General features: G+C 31.6%; 1 protein-coding gene across 1 annotated transcript; it reads left to right on the plus strand.

Moving 5' to 3' along the window:
* Positions 1-1,959: 1,959 nt before the first annotated feature.
* On the plus strand, positions 1,960-3,925 carry LOC111915838 (probable peroxygenase 4). The gene is made up of 7 exons (XM_023911475.3): positions 1,960-2,119; positions 2,208-2,300; positions 2,484-2,569; positions 3,064-3,161; positions 3,259-3,384; positions 3,471-3,623; positions 3,718-3,925. Exons 1-7 carry the CDS (start codon positions 2,104-2,106, stop codon positions 3,725-3,727), a joined length of 582 nt encoding a protein of 193 aa, XP_023767243.1. The 5' UTR covers positions 1,960-2,103; the 3' UTR covers positions 3,728-3,925.
* Positions 3,926-18,439: the final 14,514 nt, after the last annotated feature.

The raw sequence follows: 18,439 nt of genomic DNA on the forward strand, positions 1-18,439 counted from the left end.
ACGACTTGAGGACATAAAAATGGTAAAGGACTCGACCAATATAACTTAAATCTAGCTATAAACTCAAATTGAGATCAAAGAAAACAACAATTCCATTCCAGATTAGTAAAAATTAAAATGGAATGTTGAATTACAGGTTGTAGATGGCCAATACTTATTAAAATATATCTTTTTTTCTTCAAATTAAAGTTACTAATATGTTATCAAAATATAGGAGAATCAAGGCAAGTTTTTCCCTATCATTTGTTGAAGTGATTGTTGGTTGTGAAGTTGCAGAAAGTGGTTCATCTTCAGCATACATGGTTTCTGAACGTAATAATGGAAGCAGCAAAAACTATATGTTTGCACTTAAAGAAGTTTTTTCTTGGGAATTTTCCAGAGTTGTAGACACCTTGCCACATGGCATATACCCTATTCCGAACAATACCCTTCAGATGTTTGGATTAAAAAGCCTCCGTGATGTAAATATATGCTAAATTTCCATCAGTTTCCTGTCCTTTTTTTTTCTTTCTTTTCTAGATGTTTGATTGTGTATATAAATAAATTGTCTAATACTTATTGCAGGCATAAATTGGGATTCATCACCCATCATGGAATATACATTATTTTATCAACATTTTTTTACTGTCATTTGTGTTTTATGTTGTCTTGAAAACCAGTACCATAAGATAAATAGGAAAACTGTTAATTTTTACCATTTTTAGTTAGATCAAGAGATTTTAAATAATGAAAATAGACCAGAATTATCTCAATGACATCTTATTTTGAGTTTTCAGGAATGTTGAATTCGTTAGAAGTTAGAACGATGACAATCTCTACTTTTAGTTATTTTCTACAGCACAATGTCATTTTTTATTTTTATTTTTTCTGTTTAGACTTTCTACTAAGCTTGATTACTTTTGTGTCCTTATGTTGTAATTATTAAACAATTTGTATTAAACATGTTTTTTTATTGTCAGATCAGTTTTGTGTATTTGAATGGAATATTTTAGTGATTCTTACACTGATTGTATCTGGATAGGAAGGGATTCGGTATTGTAAGTACAAATGATGGAAGTGGATGGGATGGTGGAGGAGGAAAATAATCAACAAGAAGCTCATCAAATCTTAGTCATTTTCTTTTAAATATCCTATGTATGCTTTTGTTATGCAAACTATTTTTCACCATGTACCGATTTTTTTAATATGAACGATCATTTTTTGCATATTCTTGTTTTACCATCACTAGCTGCACACAAACTTAATAAAAAACAAAAATCATTCAGATCCATGCGGAGCATGGGCACTATACTAGTTTTTGAAAATAAAAAATAATCACTTGAATAGTTTCACCGGTTAGGTTCTATGATTTCCCTCAAAACGGTTTGCGTTTGAATCATAGCTTTATAACCTCTTTTTTATACTTTTTTTTTATAAACTAACTTAAAAACTCCTTTTTTATATACATCTTTTTTTTTGTTAAACTAACTGAGATACTATGAAACTCATTTTCTATATAAATCCTTTTTGTTAAACTTACTTCATTTCTTCTACTTTTTTTTTTTTAAACTAACTACAATATTTTGGAGCTCATTTTCTATATAAATCATTTTCTTTTTTAAATAATAACAAGTACTTGTCCTCTGATTGTTTATAAAATTTATTGTCATCTAGTTATTAAGAGAATCTTTTTAAAAATTATGTCAAGAGCTTCTTTTTTATTTCAAAAAAGCAGTCCCCGACATTCATTTATGTCCACAAAATGCCCAAAAAAAATTTAAGGACCATTTAGACCTTCAATGCGTTACAATGTCTTTTTCTTTATATTCTAAGACTAAGAAACAAGACGAATAACTTTTATTTATGTCAACTTCACGACTTTAATAAATCTTATGAGGCAAGATTACAAAATTTTGTTCCTTTTACTTCATCCAACATAAGAACCAGGAATTTTCTTGAAATTGGGCCATTCATGAGCCCCATTATAAAAGCCTCTACACCCTTCTCTTGGATTCTATAACTTCCTTCACATTTCACACAACTATTCTCTTCATAGACACATACTTCTGCAATCAGTGTATACGCAATTCAGGAGTAATAATTAAGAAAAGCATCAATCCAGTTATGGCTGGAGCTGAAGGTATCATATTCGATTTTCAATCTTGATTTCTGCTTGATGTTATGCTTATCTGATCAATAATCAATTGGTGGTTCGTAAATGAATGCAGCAATCGAGAGTGATCAAAACGTGTTACAGAAACACGTTGCATTCTTTGATCGTAACAATGATGGTGTGATTTACCCATGGGAAACTTTTCAAGGTTCGTTCGTTTGATTTTCCTCAAAATCTCGATACTCATTTTCAGTTCTGTAATGATTTGAAACTCTGCTTGATCTTCATCAACAACTGATCGCCAATTCCGCTTTGCTTTTGTTGGCTTTGATAATTTAACTGGTTTTCGAACTTCATCCATCTAATAGGGTTTTTGGTATGTACATTTTAGGGTTTCGAGCAATTGGGAGTGGTATTCTGTTATCGTCAGTTGCTGCCCTCTTCATCAATATGGGTCTTAGTGGCAAAACTCGTCCAGTATGTATCTAATCTAATCTCCGTTCTTCTACGTGTTTTCATGATTTACATGGTTTAATTACAACTATCATTAAATTATATATACACATGTATGTAAAAAAATTGATACTTTTAATTTTTAAGATGAGATGATCAGGTAATCATTAGTCCAAAGAAATTTAATATTACTAATGAAATTAAATACTATATTTTTTTGAAAAGACATATATATATATATATATATATATATATATATATATATATATATATATATATATATATATATATATATATATATATATATATATATATATATATATATATATATATATATATATATATATATATATATATATATATATATATATATATATATATATCACTAGGAAAGTTTAGTAGCATTCTGCATGAGTTCAAGTATCAAAGATTGATACTTTAAGTAAGAGCAAGATTAGAAGTATACGCATACGCAAACATTCAAACAATGATTATTGTTGTGTTTTTTTTGGAAGCAGGGAAAGAAGTTTCCTAATCTACTTTTCCCGATTGAAATAAAAAACATACATTTGGCCAAACATGGAAGTGATTCAGGAGTCTACGACACTCATGGAAGGTACAGTTAGGTTTTAATTTGTCAAATAAATAAATAAAACATTCTTCCACAAATGTAGTAAAGATTCACTTACACTTACATGTTATATATGTTTAAGGTTTGTTCCTTCCAAGTTTGAGGAGATATTTCACAAGTATGCACACACGAATTCAGATGCCTTGACTTCAGATGAACTGGACAAATTTATCAAAGGAAACCGGGAACCTAAGGACTATGCAGGATGGTAATCATCGATCATGCATATGGTTTCTTGAATAAAATATTAATTCTATTATTTATTTAATAAGGTATTAATTAGTATATCTGTAGGATCGGAGGCCTATCAGAATGGAAGATCTTGTATTTCCTGGGCAAGGACAAAGATGGATTATTAAGAAAGGAAACGATTAAAGCTGTTTATGATGGAAGCTTGTTTGAAAAGATGGCGATGGAAAAGATTAACTCGTCCAACAAGAAACACGTGTAAAACTTATATGATGGGTGTTAATAAATGTTGAACATGATAATTAAATTTGTTTTAAGATTTTTATTTTTTATATCTTTTTTTTCTCTGCAGTGATAAATAAAGACAAGCAACGGGTGAAAGTGTTGTGTGATTGGATTTTACACTTGCTGATTTTATGATTGATGTCTATAAAGAATTGTTGGGTTGAGAAGTGGATAACAACTGACAACAAAGTGTCTATGTATTATTCTTGTAAACATATATTTTTAATTGTATTTATACTGTATAAAACACTATAAAATTATTAGATTAATGTGCATATATATATATATATATATATATATATATATATATATATATATATATATATATATATATATATATATAGGGTTAAGTTATTTTGTTTTCACTATCTATTGTGTGCCCGTATGATTGATTCTGGACCAATCATTTTAGTTATTTTAAGAAAGTAATTAATGCATATTACATGTTGAAGATATAATAGGTATTAATTACATCTTTAGCATTTAATATGCATTAATTACTTTCTTAAAATAACTAAAATGATTGGTCCAGAATCAATTATACGGGCACACAATAGATAGTGAAAATATTTGAACCTAACTCTCTCTCTCTCTCTTTCTCTCTCTCTCTCTCTCTCTCTCTCTATATATATATATATATATATATATATATATATATATATATATATATATATATACATATATATATATAGTTAGGTTATTTTGTGTGTCAGAATCCACTATAAAAATATATCACTATTGTGTGCAAAAATCCATAGATCTGGACTATCGGATGGAATATAATCAAAGGTAATGATCTGAGTGTTTATGATAGTAGAATAGGATAACATATACCATATAATCACACAAATTTCAGCATAAGGACATTTTAGTCAATTAACCTATATTAAAAAAGAAAATTTTCGGATTTTTAGGGATAATTAATTCCTTTATTTTTAAAAATCTGAATATTTTAAATTAATTCAAAATTAGAAATTCGAATTTATTCTATCAGAATGGTAGAATATTAACTATAAACTAGTAAATATATTTGTCGATTATATTCTGTCAGAATGACAGAATGCCAACCATAAACTAGTAAATAAATTTCTAAAAATAATACATAAAATCAATTCTTGAACTAATAATATCCAGATAATTACATTGTATGATTATGATTCATTGAATAATAACAACATTTTGAAAGAAAAAAGAAAAAAAAACATCACAATCTAACAAAAACACTAATTTATTCTAATAGAATATTATTTTTTAGCAACACTTTATATATTGTAGCATAACACATTCTGGTATAATACACATCAATGTTATTTTTTCTTCCTTCTCCACATCAATGTTAGCCTCTTCAAAACCTAAATCCACAAAGAAAACATAATCAAGTTTCAAAAATTAAAAAATTCAATGCATTCTAAGAGAATAAAAACTATAAATTCTGACAGAATGTACTTGTTGTTGACAATTATTCTCAAACATTCTAACAGAATACATCTATATAAAATAAATTCTAATAGAATTCATTACATAATTCAAGAGCTGTGATTGAATAAAAAATTCAATAGTTGTGATTGAATCATCAACACGCATATCCATTCATTCCCAGTAAACACTAGAGTACGTATTCATAATTCACAGCAAGATAAAGAAGAAGATGAAAATGAACAGAAAAGAAACGAATTTGGAATACCTGGCTAGAAGAAGGCTTGCGTTCACCATGTAAGACAACCACCCGTAAACACTCAGTAAACCCAAGATCATACACTCTCACCATTGAATCAAAAACAATCAGCCCGAACATGGCATTTTCCAGCAACTGTGCAACAATCAACAGCAACTCATTCTTAAGTGCTTGAAGTTCATCCTCACTTGAACTACAATCAACGACAAAAACAAACGCCGGCCCAATCCCCATCTCCCTATCTGTTAACCCTCGTTGATCTAAACTCAACAAAGAAGACGAAGAAAACGAGGAAGAATTCAATTTAGCCAACCCTAATCCGTTACTAGTTCCCCAATTGCGAATCGGATTGGAATTCAACCGGGTCGGAGTCATCAAACCCTGGTGACCTAATTGGGTAAAGAAGGAACGAATATGATTTCTCAAACCATGGTGACCTAATAGAAATTAGGGCTTTTTATGTCCTGTGTTTTTGTTTGATCGGGTAAAGAAGGAACGAATGAAAGTAGCGCCGACAGGAAAGAATGAAGCACGAAGGCTCGCAGGCATTTTAAGAAATCCGATGCTTTTTCGATCTATTGCAAGGAGAGAGAAAGCATCTCTGATTCTCGTCTCCATTTGATCGGGGACGAAAGGAACTCGATCGAAGCAAGGGAAGAACGAACGGAAGGCAGCAACAACATAACTAGGTTGATAGTGATGGTGTTGATGCCGATGATGAAGTGTTCAGCCACAAACATAACTAGGTCAAATATATTTAGTTTAATTCCTTAATTGGATGATTAGTTTATTTCCTTAATTGAATTATTTCAATTAAATAATTTCCTTAAATAAAGTATAAAAGGTCCAAAATACCCTTTAATGATTTAGTTAATTATTTATTATTTTTTGAATTCTCATTGGTGCATTTAGGCACACAATAGTTGCTAAAAACATTTGAACCTAACTCTCTCTCTCTCTCTCTCTCTCTCTCTCTCTCTCTCTCTCTCTCTCTCTCTCTCTATATATATATATATATATATATATATATATATATATATATATATATATATATATATATATATATATATATATATATATATATATATATATATATATATATATATATATATATCGTAAACAACTCTTGTATCTTGCTTTTTAGTATGTGTGTAGAGTAATCGTTAAATTATTGTATCAATGTACATGCAAATATTAAAATCGTAAGCAACACTTTGCTTTTAGATTTAATGTTGTTTATGTGTTTCTTTTGACTAATCTGAATGTGTTTAATTATAGTGGGGTCATATATATATATATATATATATATATATATATATATATATATATATATATATATATATATATATATATATATATATATATATATATATATATATATATATATATATATATATATATATGCTTTTGGATTTAATGTTGTTTTTGTTCCATGAGAACAAACTTTGGTGAACCTGTGTAAGAGTAAATTATACGAATGGTCCCTATGGTTTAGGGTAATTTGCACATTTGATCTCTAACTTGTTTTTTTAACTCGGAAGGTCCTTACTGTTTGGTCATTATTTTACCTAAAAAGACTATTTTGCCATTGTTTTTTAATTTATTTAATAAGTACAGCTTGAACCCCACTCCACCTCACATTATCTTACCTTACTTACCTCACATTGTTTAAATAAATTTAAAAAAAAATTAAGGGCAAAATAGTCTTTTTAGATAAGACAGGGACTAAGTGCGCAACAAAAACAAATAGTGTGGACCTTTTGAGTTATAATAATAAGTTAAGGATAAAACGCGCAAATTAAGCCAAACCATAGGGACCATTCATGTAATTTACTCCTTGCGAAAGTAAAACTTCTGAAAGTGTAAATCAATTGATCACAATATTTAACGTGGTTTGATCAAGGTGGCCTACATCTATAGGAGAGAGAGAGAAAGAGAGAGAGAGAGAGAGAGAGAGAGAGAGAGAGAGAGGGAGAGAGAGAGAGAGAGAGAGAGAATTTTATTAACTTCCAAGAACAATTACAATCACACAAAGGTTACACCTCATTTGAGCTCTAAAAAAAGTATCTATCTTGCTTACTAACTGCTCCAAAGGAGTGCTCTCAACCTTACAATGATTACTCTTTTGAAATTTATGCGCACTCATAATGATGGAGATATGAGTCTATTTATATTTAAGGGATCACACCTAAAACCCTAATGGGCCAACCCTATTGGCTCATAGGCAGATGAAATGTGACAACCAATCATATCCCGCCATGCAACATCTTCTGGAACATTCTTCCATGTCATACAACCCATGAGCATCAACAACACACATGATGGAGCACCTTGTGTCATAGTGGAGCGTCATGATGTACAAGTGGCGCGTCATGAACACTAATTGTCCATCATCCATCTGTTGGGTTTTGTATACTACAACATCCTATGGCGCACATACAACCCTAGAAGCTTTGGATCTATGTTTTCACTAATTATACATCCAAATGGTTTCCAAAGCTTTAAGCCTACAACTAGCATACAAATGATATAAACTACATAAAATACTAGTTAGAAGTTTACCTCTTTGTGTAGCTGGTAGATCTTGATGAATTTGGACTTAAAGAGCTTAGCCCCAATAGTATGGAAGCCTCAAATGAAGTCACAATACATCATGGACAAAGGTGGAACTTGAGAGAGAATTTCATGCACCCAAAAACACCCATGAACTCCAAGAATAAGCATGTAGGCGTTTTTAGGTTAAGAGCATATATTTATATGTTGGATTTCAAGGGTCATGGGTATAACCCAAATCCATACCCATGGATTTATGATCCATGGTTCATGTGACCCAACTCTTTATGTATCCATACATAAACTTGGTCCAACATGGATCATAAGCCCAACATATATAAATATAACTAATTATCATAATTAGTCCCCATAGATTTAATTAGTCTCTTTTGATCACTAAATTAATTCCAAATTAATTCTTGATCAATACTAATTAAAACATATGATTTCATATTAATATATTATAACTTATAATATATTAATAAATCATATATAACTTTTCTCTCAGGAGTCCATCCTAACAAATTGTCCTGATGATATGCAACCCAAATGGACCATGCTACTCTCGGGTCGAGTACATACCAATAATAGTTATTGGCTTAGACATCTAATCCAACAGTCTCCCACTTGGATAAGTCTAAAACTATTATTGCAAATACGACTCCAAAATCCCGACTAGCAATCGTAGCTCTTAAAATCCGTTGTCGAACTCTAACCTAGTCAATGACATGTCCATTAGATAAGGGATCATATATTCCTCCATTCTAGATATCATATGGGCTGAGACATGGATTATAATCATTCTCTCTATCCATTTGTTGTTTCTCGATTTTCGATTTATGACGACTGACTAATTGAACAAATCAAATCAGTCCAGGCCCGGCCGAGCACTTACGTTTTTCATCACTAAATCATCAAGGGGCCCACAGATATCGCTTTTATCCCTCCAAGGGTAAAAGGAATGGATAAACTTCGACTCATATGCTTGTACTAACTACTTGTTGAATCATACACAAATGCACGTTTTATAACATCATGTTGCTGATGTGTTTTCGTACAATCAATGTACAACCAACTCACAGTCAACAACTCATATCTCTAGGTTTGCAAAATATAAGATATTATCGTCTCATGATCATTCGTGATAAAATCCATGAAGTGAGTCAAATGAGTGTGGGTTTAATCCAATACTCGAATCTCATTCCAGGAGCACTCATGAATGTTGCGGCAACTTTTGCTATGTCTAAACACTTTAGACATCTACAAGCCCAATTCATGACAGTCTTGATTCATACCTACTTCCAAAGTATGATTGACTGTGGAGAGTTTGAATAACCTAGTTATTCGGGAAGTCAAAACATGCAAAGTGAAACATAAGAATAATTGAATCCAATATGGTCTCAGAACTTATGAATATAAATAAAACACTTTTTATTTAATCACCATATTGATTACACATTATTCATTGCATAATGTTTCAGATAATCAACTTAATACTTGAACTGAAACTATAGTCATGCCATGCTCCAAGCATGCACACTATGTTTGTTGAAACAATAGTTATGCCATACTCCAAGTAAGCACACTATGTTTATCTAGGATCCTTAATTTCTGAAATAGACCAATTGGACATGATTCTAATGATTCTCATTTCACAATCCCAAATCCTTACCGCAAAGGTAGTAATACAAGATTCTTTGCCATTTACTGAAATATTTCCACATTCCCATTTTGACTATCACTTCTAAACAAGAGTTGCCTCCTTTCAGAATATGTCAATATGGTCCTTCCAAAATTAACACTATACTTCCAATTGTCCTTGAGCAACCAATCTTTGGTAAACCTCAGATTGTCCTCGACAATTGCTTAATCATTTTAGTCATATCCAGTTCTAGTACTTTTTCCCGTTTAATGCCCCAGGCATTTGGAAAAATCTATATCAGATGAATATTACAGCACATGTAATCGATCCTATATCTGAAGCATATGGGATATGATTCAAGTTGTCTCACATAAATACATGATACTAGACCAGTCTTTTGCTATAATATTTCTATTTCTATTTGCCATGTTCTCATAATTCAGATTATGAAAAGGGATGCTGTAATCATAATTGAATTTTAGAAAGCAAATAATGTAATTATGACTAAATTTGATTAAAAACTCACAATCTAAGCTTTTAGAATTGGAATGAAGTATAATTTACTCTCCCTTAATTATAGCAAATAACTTTTCAACCCCTGCAACTTCACGAATTGAAACCCTTTTTGTTTTCTATAATTAACATTGCTAACTTGCAATACTAAACATAATAATCATGCTCCCACTAACATGATAATTATTAGCATAACACTTATGCTCCCACTAGCTTTGACATGTATTCAGAAATCAGGAGGACTTCTAGAAATCAATACTTTATTGACTTTCTTACCAAATTTCAGATTTCTAATATGAGCTGCTTTGATAAGACTTTATCAAAATCATACACCTTTTCTTAGATAGCTCACATGTGTCTAAAAACTTTTTAGAACTATGAAAAGGAATGCTGTAATCATAGTCTCAATGGTTTAGACCTTTGCCATTTCTTGCAAGTCCATGTTAGTGTGCTGGTTAACCACACATGCTCCACTAACGACTTTGAGAATGCAAATATCACAACTGCTATCTACTTAAAATCTACTTAGTGAAAGCGTTTCCTCACCATCATTTTCATGAATCGGAGAGAAACCTTATGACACATAGATTTTTATGGTGCATGTGCTCCTATCCATGTAAATTTGTCATAACCATAATCACAAGACAAGGTTAGTGACAAATCCAAACTATATGGACTAAACTTGTTTAATCTTAACTTCCTGCCACCCGGTAGTACAAGGCCTACCATTGCTTCCAGGTAGTTATGCAAACAATTGAGAACTCATAGAACTCACATGCACAGTCAACTTTAACTGGAATGGGCACAGAAACAAGAATATGTCAACACGATAGGCTATAAACCTCAAGTCGTATGCTAGTGATAAACAATAGGTTTTATTCTTGATTAGTTCTTGAGACCCATTTTCAAGATCATTAAGACTCCTACTAACCTCTTGACATATAAGATTCTCTTGTCAAGAACCATTCCTTGACAAAGCAAATATTCAATAGTTAGTGCGGATTCTTATCAAGAAAACACATCCAAAACTTCACAACTCACCAATTTCAAATGTACAAGAGTAGAGAACATTTTACTCTACATTTGATAAGTGTTTTAAACATTCCTAAGATTATGTCACTCAAGTTACAATCTTGGAGTATTACTCTAAGACTCAATTTCGAAACGAAGTATTACTTATCTTTTTTATTTAACCAATTCAACAATTCACGATTCCTCTTCTTAGTCAAGCAAATGCACTAAGATGTCCTTAGAGGATTAATTGTGATATGGTTCTTAATCACTAAGATAATCACAAAATAAGATACTCAAGTACTCTCCCATCTTTTCAGATTGGAGAAACTTTTATCTTTCTACCTAATTTGATTCTTCTTATTCGTTCTGCCTTACATTGAAACTTTTCCAATGTTTCCGAATTACACTTAAATTTGTAAGTATAACCATATTCACTAAACTTTAGTAAATCATGAATAATAGCCTTATCGATCTTTGTGGTGGACCTGACTAGTGCACAACCAAGTGTACCCAGTCCTATAGTCATTCACTTGACTCACACGAGCATGTGAATTAGAAATTAGTCTTAATTTTCCAAAGATGAAAAATTTTGATTCATCATACAATACAAGTTGCATGATTCCAAGTTTCTATCCAACTGAAACTTGGGTGATGAGAATCTTTCATTATTTGGTAAATTATGACACTACGACAAACGAAAGAATCAAATCCATTTTCCAATATCATACAATACAAGTTGCATGATTCCAAGTTTCTATCCAACTGAAACTTGGGTGATGAGAATCTTTCCTTATTTGGTAAATTATGACACTACGACAAACGAAAGAATCAAATCCATTTTCCAATATTGCTATCAATGGAATCATATAAACAACAATTTTTCACAAATGCCATTGTAAGGATATTTAAAATAAATAAAATCAAAAAAATTTCTTTTTATTTTAAAATTGTGGAAAAAACTTATCCTTACAATGCAAATGCATATGAAAACAATGTTGTTATTTATTCCTAGGCAAAATATCACAACTCTTAAGCAACAGCTCAAAATTTTGATCACCGAACCATGCGATTGAAATTCATTTTTGCAATTAGAATTAGCATATTCTTCCTTTAAGTTTCCTCTCTTTTCTTTGATTCTTAACCATCAAAATGCGACCTAGTCACATCATGTAATAAGAATCTCAAAATAGGAGCTTAGGGGGTGTTTGGTACAGAGAATTTAGAGGAGAGAAATGGAATCAATTCCATTTCTCTTGTTTGGTTTGTATTAAATATGGAGAGAAATAGAAAAGAATCAATTCCATTTCCATCAAAATAATTCTCTATAAATAATAGAGAAAAGGTGAGAAAAAGAAAAGCCAACTCTCTGAGAAATAGAAAAAAAAAGGCGAAGAAATAAGAAGCCCCGACTTCGAGCCCTACCAACTGCAATCCCAAGTTCTAATTGGGCTTCTAATAATCGTTATTCGGGTATCTCATGCAATCGTTTATGAATCGGCCTAGTTCTTCTCTTCCGTCTTCAGTTCCTACCTTACATACAGGTATCATACGCTTTGCCCTACCAAAATCTTGTTTTTTGTTTCTTCTTCTTGGTTGATTTTCAACAAATGTCCAATTTGATGTATTAATCACTTTATTGAATCTCATTTTAAGTTCAATTCATGTTGTGCTTGTAATTCTTGATTTGCGAAATTGAATCAAGTATCTTTGCTTACGTTCATATTAATTCGATTTTAGTTTGCTGTGCGAAACTGGACCCGGTTTTTTTGGGAACTTCAATTAATTTGAATTTTCGTTTGGTCTCTTCCTATCCATGAAAAAAGTTAACAAAGAACTATTCCATTGTAAGTAATTAACTAAACTAAAATTGTTATCCATCCCTCAAAAAGTCAAAGCTAAAGAAAACAAACATGACAACTTAAGTTTTTCAAGATATGACCTTTTTACCCTTGGGTCTACATACTACCTGTTGAGATTTTGCTTCAAAGGGATATTGCTTTTTGGGTGCTGTTTAATTCAAGTTTCACGTCATTCCTTGTACACCCTGGTAGTTTTTTATGCTTCTCATATTTTGGACATTTTTGCACCTGGTGTTCGTTTGAAGATCCTGGTAATTTGGTGTGTTGTTGGTGTTGGTTTCGACAAAGTGTTCAAGACTTCCATACTTGTATCGTCTATGTAATCCCTTTTCATTACTTTTGCATTCTTTTCATTAGATTCATTTAACAAGGGCATAGAAATCAATTTGGCTCGGACATGTATCATCTATGTAATCCCTTATTCTTGCTTTGTTAGCTTACTGTTATTACGTTGATTGATTAATTATAAAAAATGTTGTTTAAAAATAAACATGGTAAAAATTTAATTTCCATTTCATTGTTTATTACAACCAAACAAGAGAATTGATTCTCAAGTATATCTCTCCGATGAACTCTCTGTTGTACCAAACAGTGGAATCAATTCGTTTTCCTCAACATAATTCCCTTTCTCTGCATTTCCATTCTCTGCTATAATTTCATTTCTTTGTACCAAACGCACCCTTAATAGAGTTAGATAGTGGACTTTACCCGAAGTAGAGTTAAACTTTTTGACTTTACCATCCTTATCATCTTTCAGGTAAATAGGGCAGCTTCGCAACTAATGCCCCTTCCTTTGGCAAAAGAAACATATGAACTCTTTGGGAATGGTACATAAGACTATCTCAGACTTAGCCTTTCTCTTTACCATTTTATTCAACCAAGTTGACTATGGTCGATCCCTTTCCATTGGGAAGAGAAGACTTGTCTGGACTCCCAATGTTTCCATTGTCAATGTCCATGAAAGTTTGGGAAGCAGATCTTCCAATTAAATTTGCTTTACCAGTGCTCCAAATCATTGCTGATTCAGCAACAACAAGCAAATAGGTAAGATCAATAAGGTTCATGTCGTGATTTGTCATCAGGAAGTGACTGAAGAACCCAGTCAATAGCCAACTTCTTCGAGACTTCGACACCTAACTTTCCCAGCTTGTCAATATGTGACTTCATCTCCAAGATGTGAGCACATGTAGACATTGCTTGCCAATAGGGATTGAGTGACCTTGAACTTTTCAAGAACTTGTAGGTTAGGGAGAATAATGGAGGAGGTGGAGGAAGAGAAGTATGATTTCCATGATCCAACCACGGGACATCATCCTCATTAGAAAAGCTTGTTTCAAGGGATTTGGGAAGATCATAGTTGTATGAACCAGATATCTACAATGGGAGAAATTCAAGTTAGTTGATTTAAGTCCTTAATATAACACCCAATATGAAATATTAAGGCTAGGACTTAACACAATATTTTATAACTTGTAAGAGGGATGCCATAATCCAAGCTATAAAATATTTGAAGGTAGGTAAATAACGATTTACCAATTTCCACCACGAAAAACAAAAAAGAATTTTAGGTCTTAAGTGAATTGAAACTCCTAGATCCTTTGAGATTCATTGAGCTTTTCAATGGCATGTTTAAATCTTGATTGTTCCCTCTCAAGTTTGTGACTAGGATGTCGAGGATCACAAACAAGATGTGAATAACCATGCAAATTAACTTGGTACCCTTAACATTATCACCTAATCGATGTGTCGGTTAACCACACGCGCTCCACCAATCTATGATAAACATTAAATTACCCTTTGCCACTCTTACTAGTCTATGTTAGTGTGTCGGTTAACCACACACGCTCCACCAATGACTTGGTAAGGTACAAAGTGAAATTTCATGGTTTAGCACCAAATTCACATTTTCCTAAGTAACTAAGATTGGGAATTTATAAGTGTTTAGTTACTTAGTATTTATCATTATACTTTTAATGAAAGGAGAGTTAATGTCATGTCAAACCCGTTCGGCTAACGACCCTCCATCAGTCAAGGAAGCAGTGGATGAGAGTGGACACTCATTAAACTGTCATTCTATAGGCAGTAACCTTATATCCCCCTTATAGACCGACTTCGTGAATGAGGCCTACTAATGGTAAAACCAACTTTTTATTTATACATATAATGTATTAAACTTTTAATATTATAATAGTATAAGGGTGTATTTTAGACATTTAAAATACTTGGTGGTCTAATCTATTAATTAAACTAGACTATTAATTTAATTAAACTCAAACCATATATTTATGGATTTAATAATAGTCTTTTAAGTAAACACTTTAATTAACTATTATAAAGTTCATAAGAGTTAATTTGAACTATTCAACAAAACATCATAATTTCAATTATTAAATTCAAAATTAAAACCATTTAATTAATTGTTTAAGTTATGAACCCAAGAGTTTTAGAATTCAATTTTTTTTTTCATAAAAAACTTTTTTCAAATTCCAAAACTTGAGGTAAAGTTTTGTAACTCTTGAAAACTTTTGGATTCCATAACTTATGGAGTTAAATGCTTATTTTATGATGAAACTTTTCATGTTCCATATATATGAATTATGTTCAAATGTTTCTAACAATTATTGTGTGTTTTTAAAGACTCATGAGAATTCTAGAAATATTAAATCATTAAATAAATCCATAAGGGTATATTAGTAATCTTAGCTATGATTAATTATGGTAAATAAAGAAAATCTTTAATTACTTTTTAAGCCTAGGAAATTAAAAACTCAATATCCACTATTTAAAAAGTCATGAATCACATTAAACGCCTAACCTAAATCACACCTATATATTAGGTTTGTTTTTTAGGTGAATGATGGTAATTATCATTGTATAATTATTATTGACTTTACTTTTTAAATCATCATCACAATATAATTATTATTTCACCAACTTTTATTATTAGTTCATTATTACATAATCAATAAATCATTATTATATAATAGTTACATTTTTTACTAACTTAATTAATATTAATAATTTTATATTTATTTTTTATTAAGATAAAAAACAACAATAATATAGTTTTTATAATATAATAACATATATAATATTATAAAAATTAAATTATAAATAAATTTTCGTCAGCCTAATATCATTGATATTATAAATAATATTATAAGAAATAAAATCCGAACAAATCTTCATCATTTCTTTTTTTTAATTTTAAATATTACATAACAAAAATCTGAGACAAAAATAAACAACTAATCATCTATAGTCATAAAAGATCTTGGCGTAGGTCTGAGTCGCTTATAAAATTCTAGACGCGACTTGTAGATAGTTTGTCATTCGGTTGTGGACGGGTCTTTGTGGCGGATCCATAATGTTGAAATAGGAGGCATCAGGTACCATCCTTATAACTATACCATTACATAGTGATTGATGTATACAAGTGCAAATGTAAGGACACGATGATTTTGAAACTCACTAGGACCTCTCCATAGAGGGAAAAAATTAGACAATCACACCAAACATGTTGGCTATCATGATACCTGTCTCAGGCATAAGCATATAGTGTTCTGGTGGTGTTATCATATTTGTCATAAAGAAAGACAATGAATCAAGTACTCCATCGCATCCAATGAAAACTCTAGAATAGTCTTCATATGAAGTCAATAACTCGTCATACAATTGATGGCGAATGAAAAGCCACTCGTTTTCATCATACCTGAGACAAATGACTACCGTTCAAAAACCATAATTTCCATCACCCATTACATTTTGTATATACGTGATGTATGGATGAAATGTTTATGGAATTTCTTTCAACAATGAACTATGTTGCATCGGTGCTTCTTCTTTCAAGTCAAACCGGTACGACCATTGGCATGTTGGTTCCTCATTCAAGTCAAACTGGTACGAACATTGGTCTATTGGTTCCTCGTTCATGCCCATAAAGAATGAACTATGCCTAGATGGTTCATCGTTCAAGTCGAAGAATGATGAATTATGCCCAGTCGGTTCATCGTTTAAGTCGAAGAATGATGAATTATGCCTAGTCGATTCATCGTTCAAGTCGAAGAATGGTGAACTATGCCTAGCCGGTTCATCGTTCAAGTCGAAGAATGATGAACTATGCCTAGGTGGTTCCTGATTCAAGTCTGAACAACTATATCGGTGAGGAGCTTAACTTTGATGGTGACCACGCTTCACTTTTGGGCATCCACAGTTATTTTTCTTAACCGAAGGTTCATTGATCGTAATTTTTGAAGGATCGATTAGCTCGTCCATCTTTCTTATATAACTGTATTCGACATGATCTGGTTGATTGTTGAATTTTTCCTTCCACCTTCGCATATGATCATCAACATTAAGATTTCCATAATCCACAAATACACAAGGCTTAAAATCAAGTGTTCTCCAAAAAATATCAATTGAATCCAACGGAATAGGTGAACCTATAGTAAAAAAGTCAAAATGTTATAAAGTTATTATACATATAAAACTTGTCAATTTAATACAATACATTTGACATACCTGCATCAACATACATTGCAAGTTCGTGAGCGCATGGTAAACCAAAACATGTCCGTAGTTGACAGCCACAATTCTCAGGAGTTGGTACAAATTCTTTTAACTGATGAAGCTCTTCTAAGATTTTATCCAAAGCATGCTCTGAAACATGATGTCGTAGTGAACTGAATATCTCATCCTCAAATTTTGGTTTACATATGATTGTGCTCCATGTGAAACTCTCTTTGATAGTTGTGTCTTGTGACTGTACAACTGTTTCAATAACATATATGAATTTATCCAAATCACGTTTTCGATATGCTAGCTTAGCGTGCTGACTGTCAACTCTATTTGTTGTTGAATTTCCAAAATTGGTACTTTTGTCGGGCCATAATGATACAAATTTGTCGGGATACTTCTCCAACCAAGTATTGTAAAGATACCCAAAACAACTAAAATGTGAAGAAAAATCAAATTAGTATGATTGAATGACTAATAATTATTAAATAAATTAAGAATTTAGGATATATATTAATGATACATGGATCTTTGGACAATAACGGTTGAGGTCTGCATACACTTGCATGTATTGACTCGGTGTCGGAGATTCGACTAATTTCTTCCACATTGGATGAACAGAACCCCAATTCTTATCAGATTTGATACGTTTCCTACAATTCTTTGTTATATCGTTGAATATATGTCACCTGCAAACTAAATGATTACTTTGTGGAAAAATATCTTCGCACGCCTTCATCAACGCCAAATCTCTATCGGTGACGATGACACGAGGACAAAAAAAATCGTTAATCGTCAATTTCAAACAAGTCAATGCCCACCTGTGGTTGCTTGTTTTTTAGCCATGCATGATGTGAAGGCTATGGAAAACGTCAGTCTCGTAGAAGTGACACCAACAATCTCCAGAAAAATAAGATTATACTTGCTTGTTTTATATGTAGCATCCATCAACACCACATACGGAAATGCTTGTCACATCTGTAACGATATTGGGTGCATAAAAAACAACTCATCTAAC

The sequence above is a fragment of the Lactuca sativa genome, chromosome 4, assembly GCF_002870075.4.
Source record: "Lactuca sativa cultivar Salinas chromosome 4, Lsat_Salinas_v11, whole genome shotgun sequence".
Classification (NCBI taxonomy): domain Eukaryota; kingdom Viridiplantae; phylum Streptophyta; class Magnoliopsida; order Asterales; family Asteraceae; genus Lactuca; species Lactuca sativa.

Bases quoted from the DNA above. Each gene is read 5' to 3' on its own strand.
- LOC111915838 (XM_023911475.3), top strand. The intron at 2,570-3,063 runs GTATGTATCTAA...TTTTGGAAGCAG, and splicing joins TTAGTGGCAAAACTCGTCCA to GGAAAGAAGTTTCCTAATCT. The intron at 3,385-3,470 runs GTAATCATCGAT...GTATATCTGTAG, and splicing joins CCTAAGGACTATGCAGGATG to GATCGGAGGCCTATCAGAAT.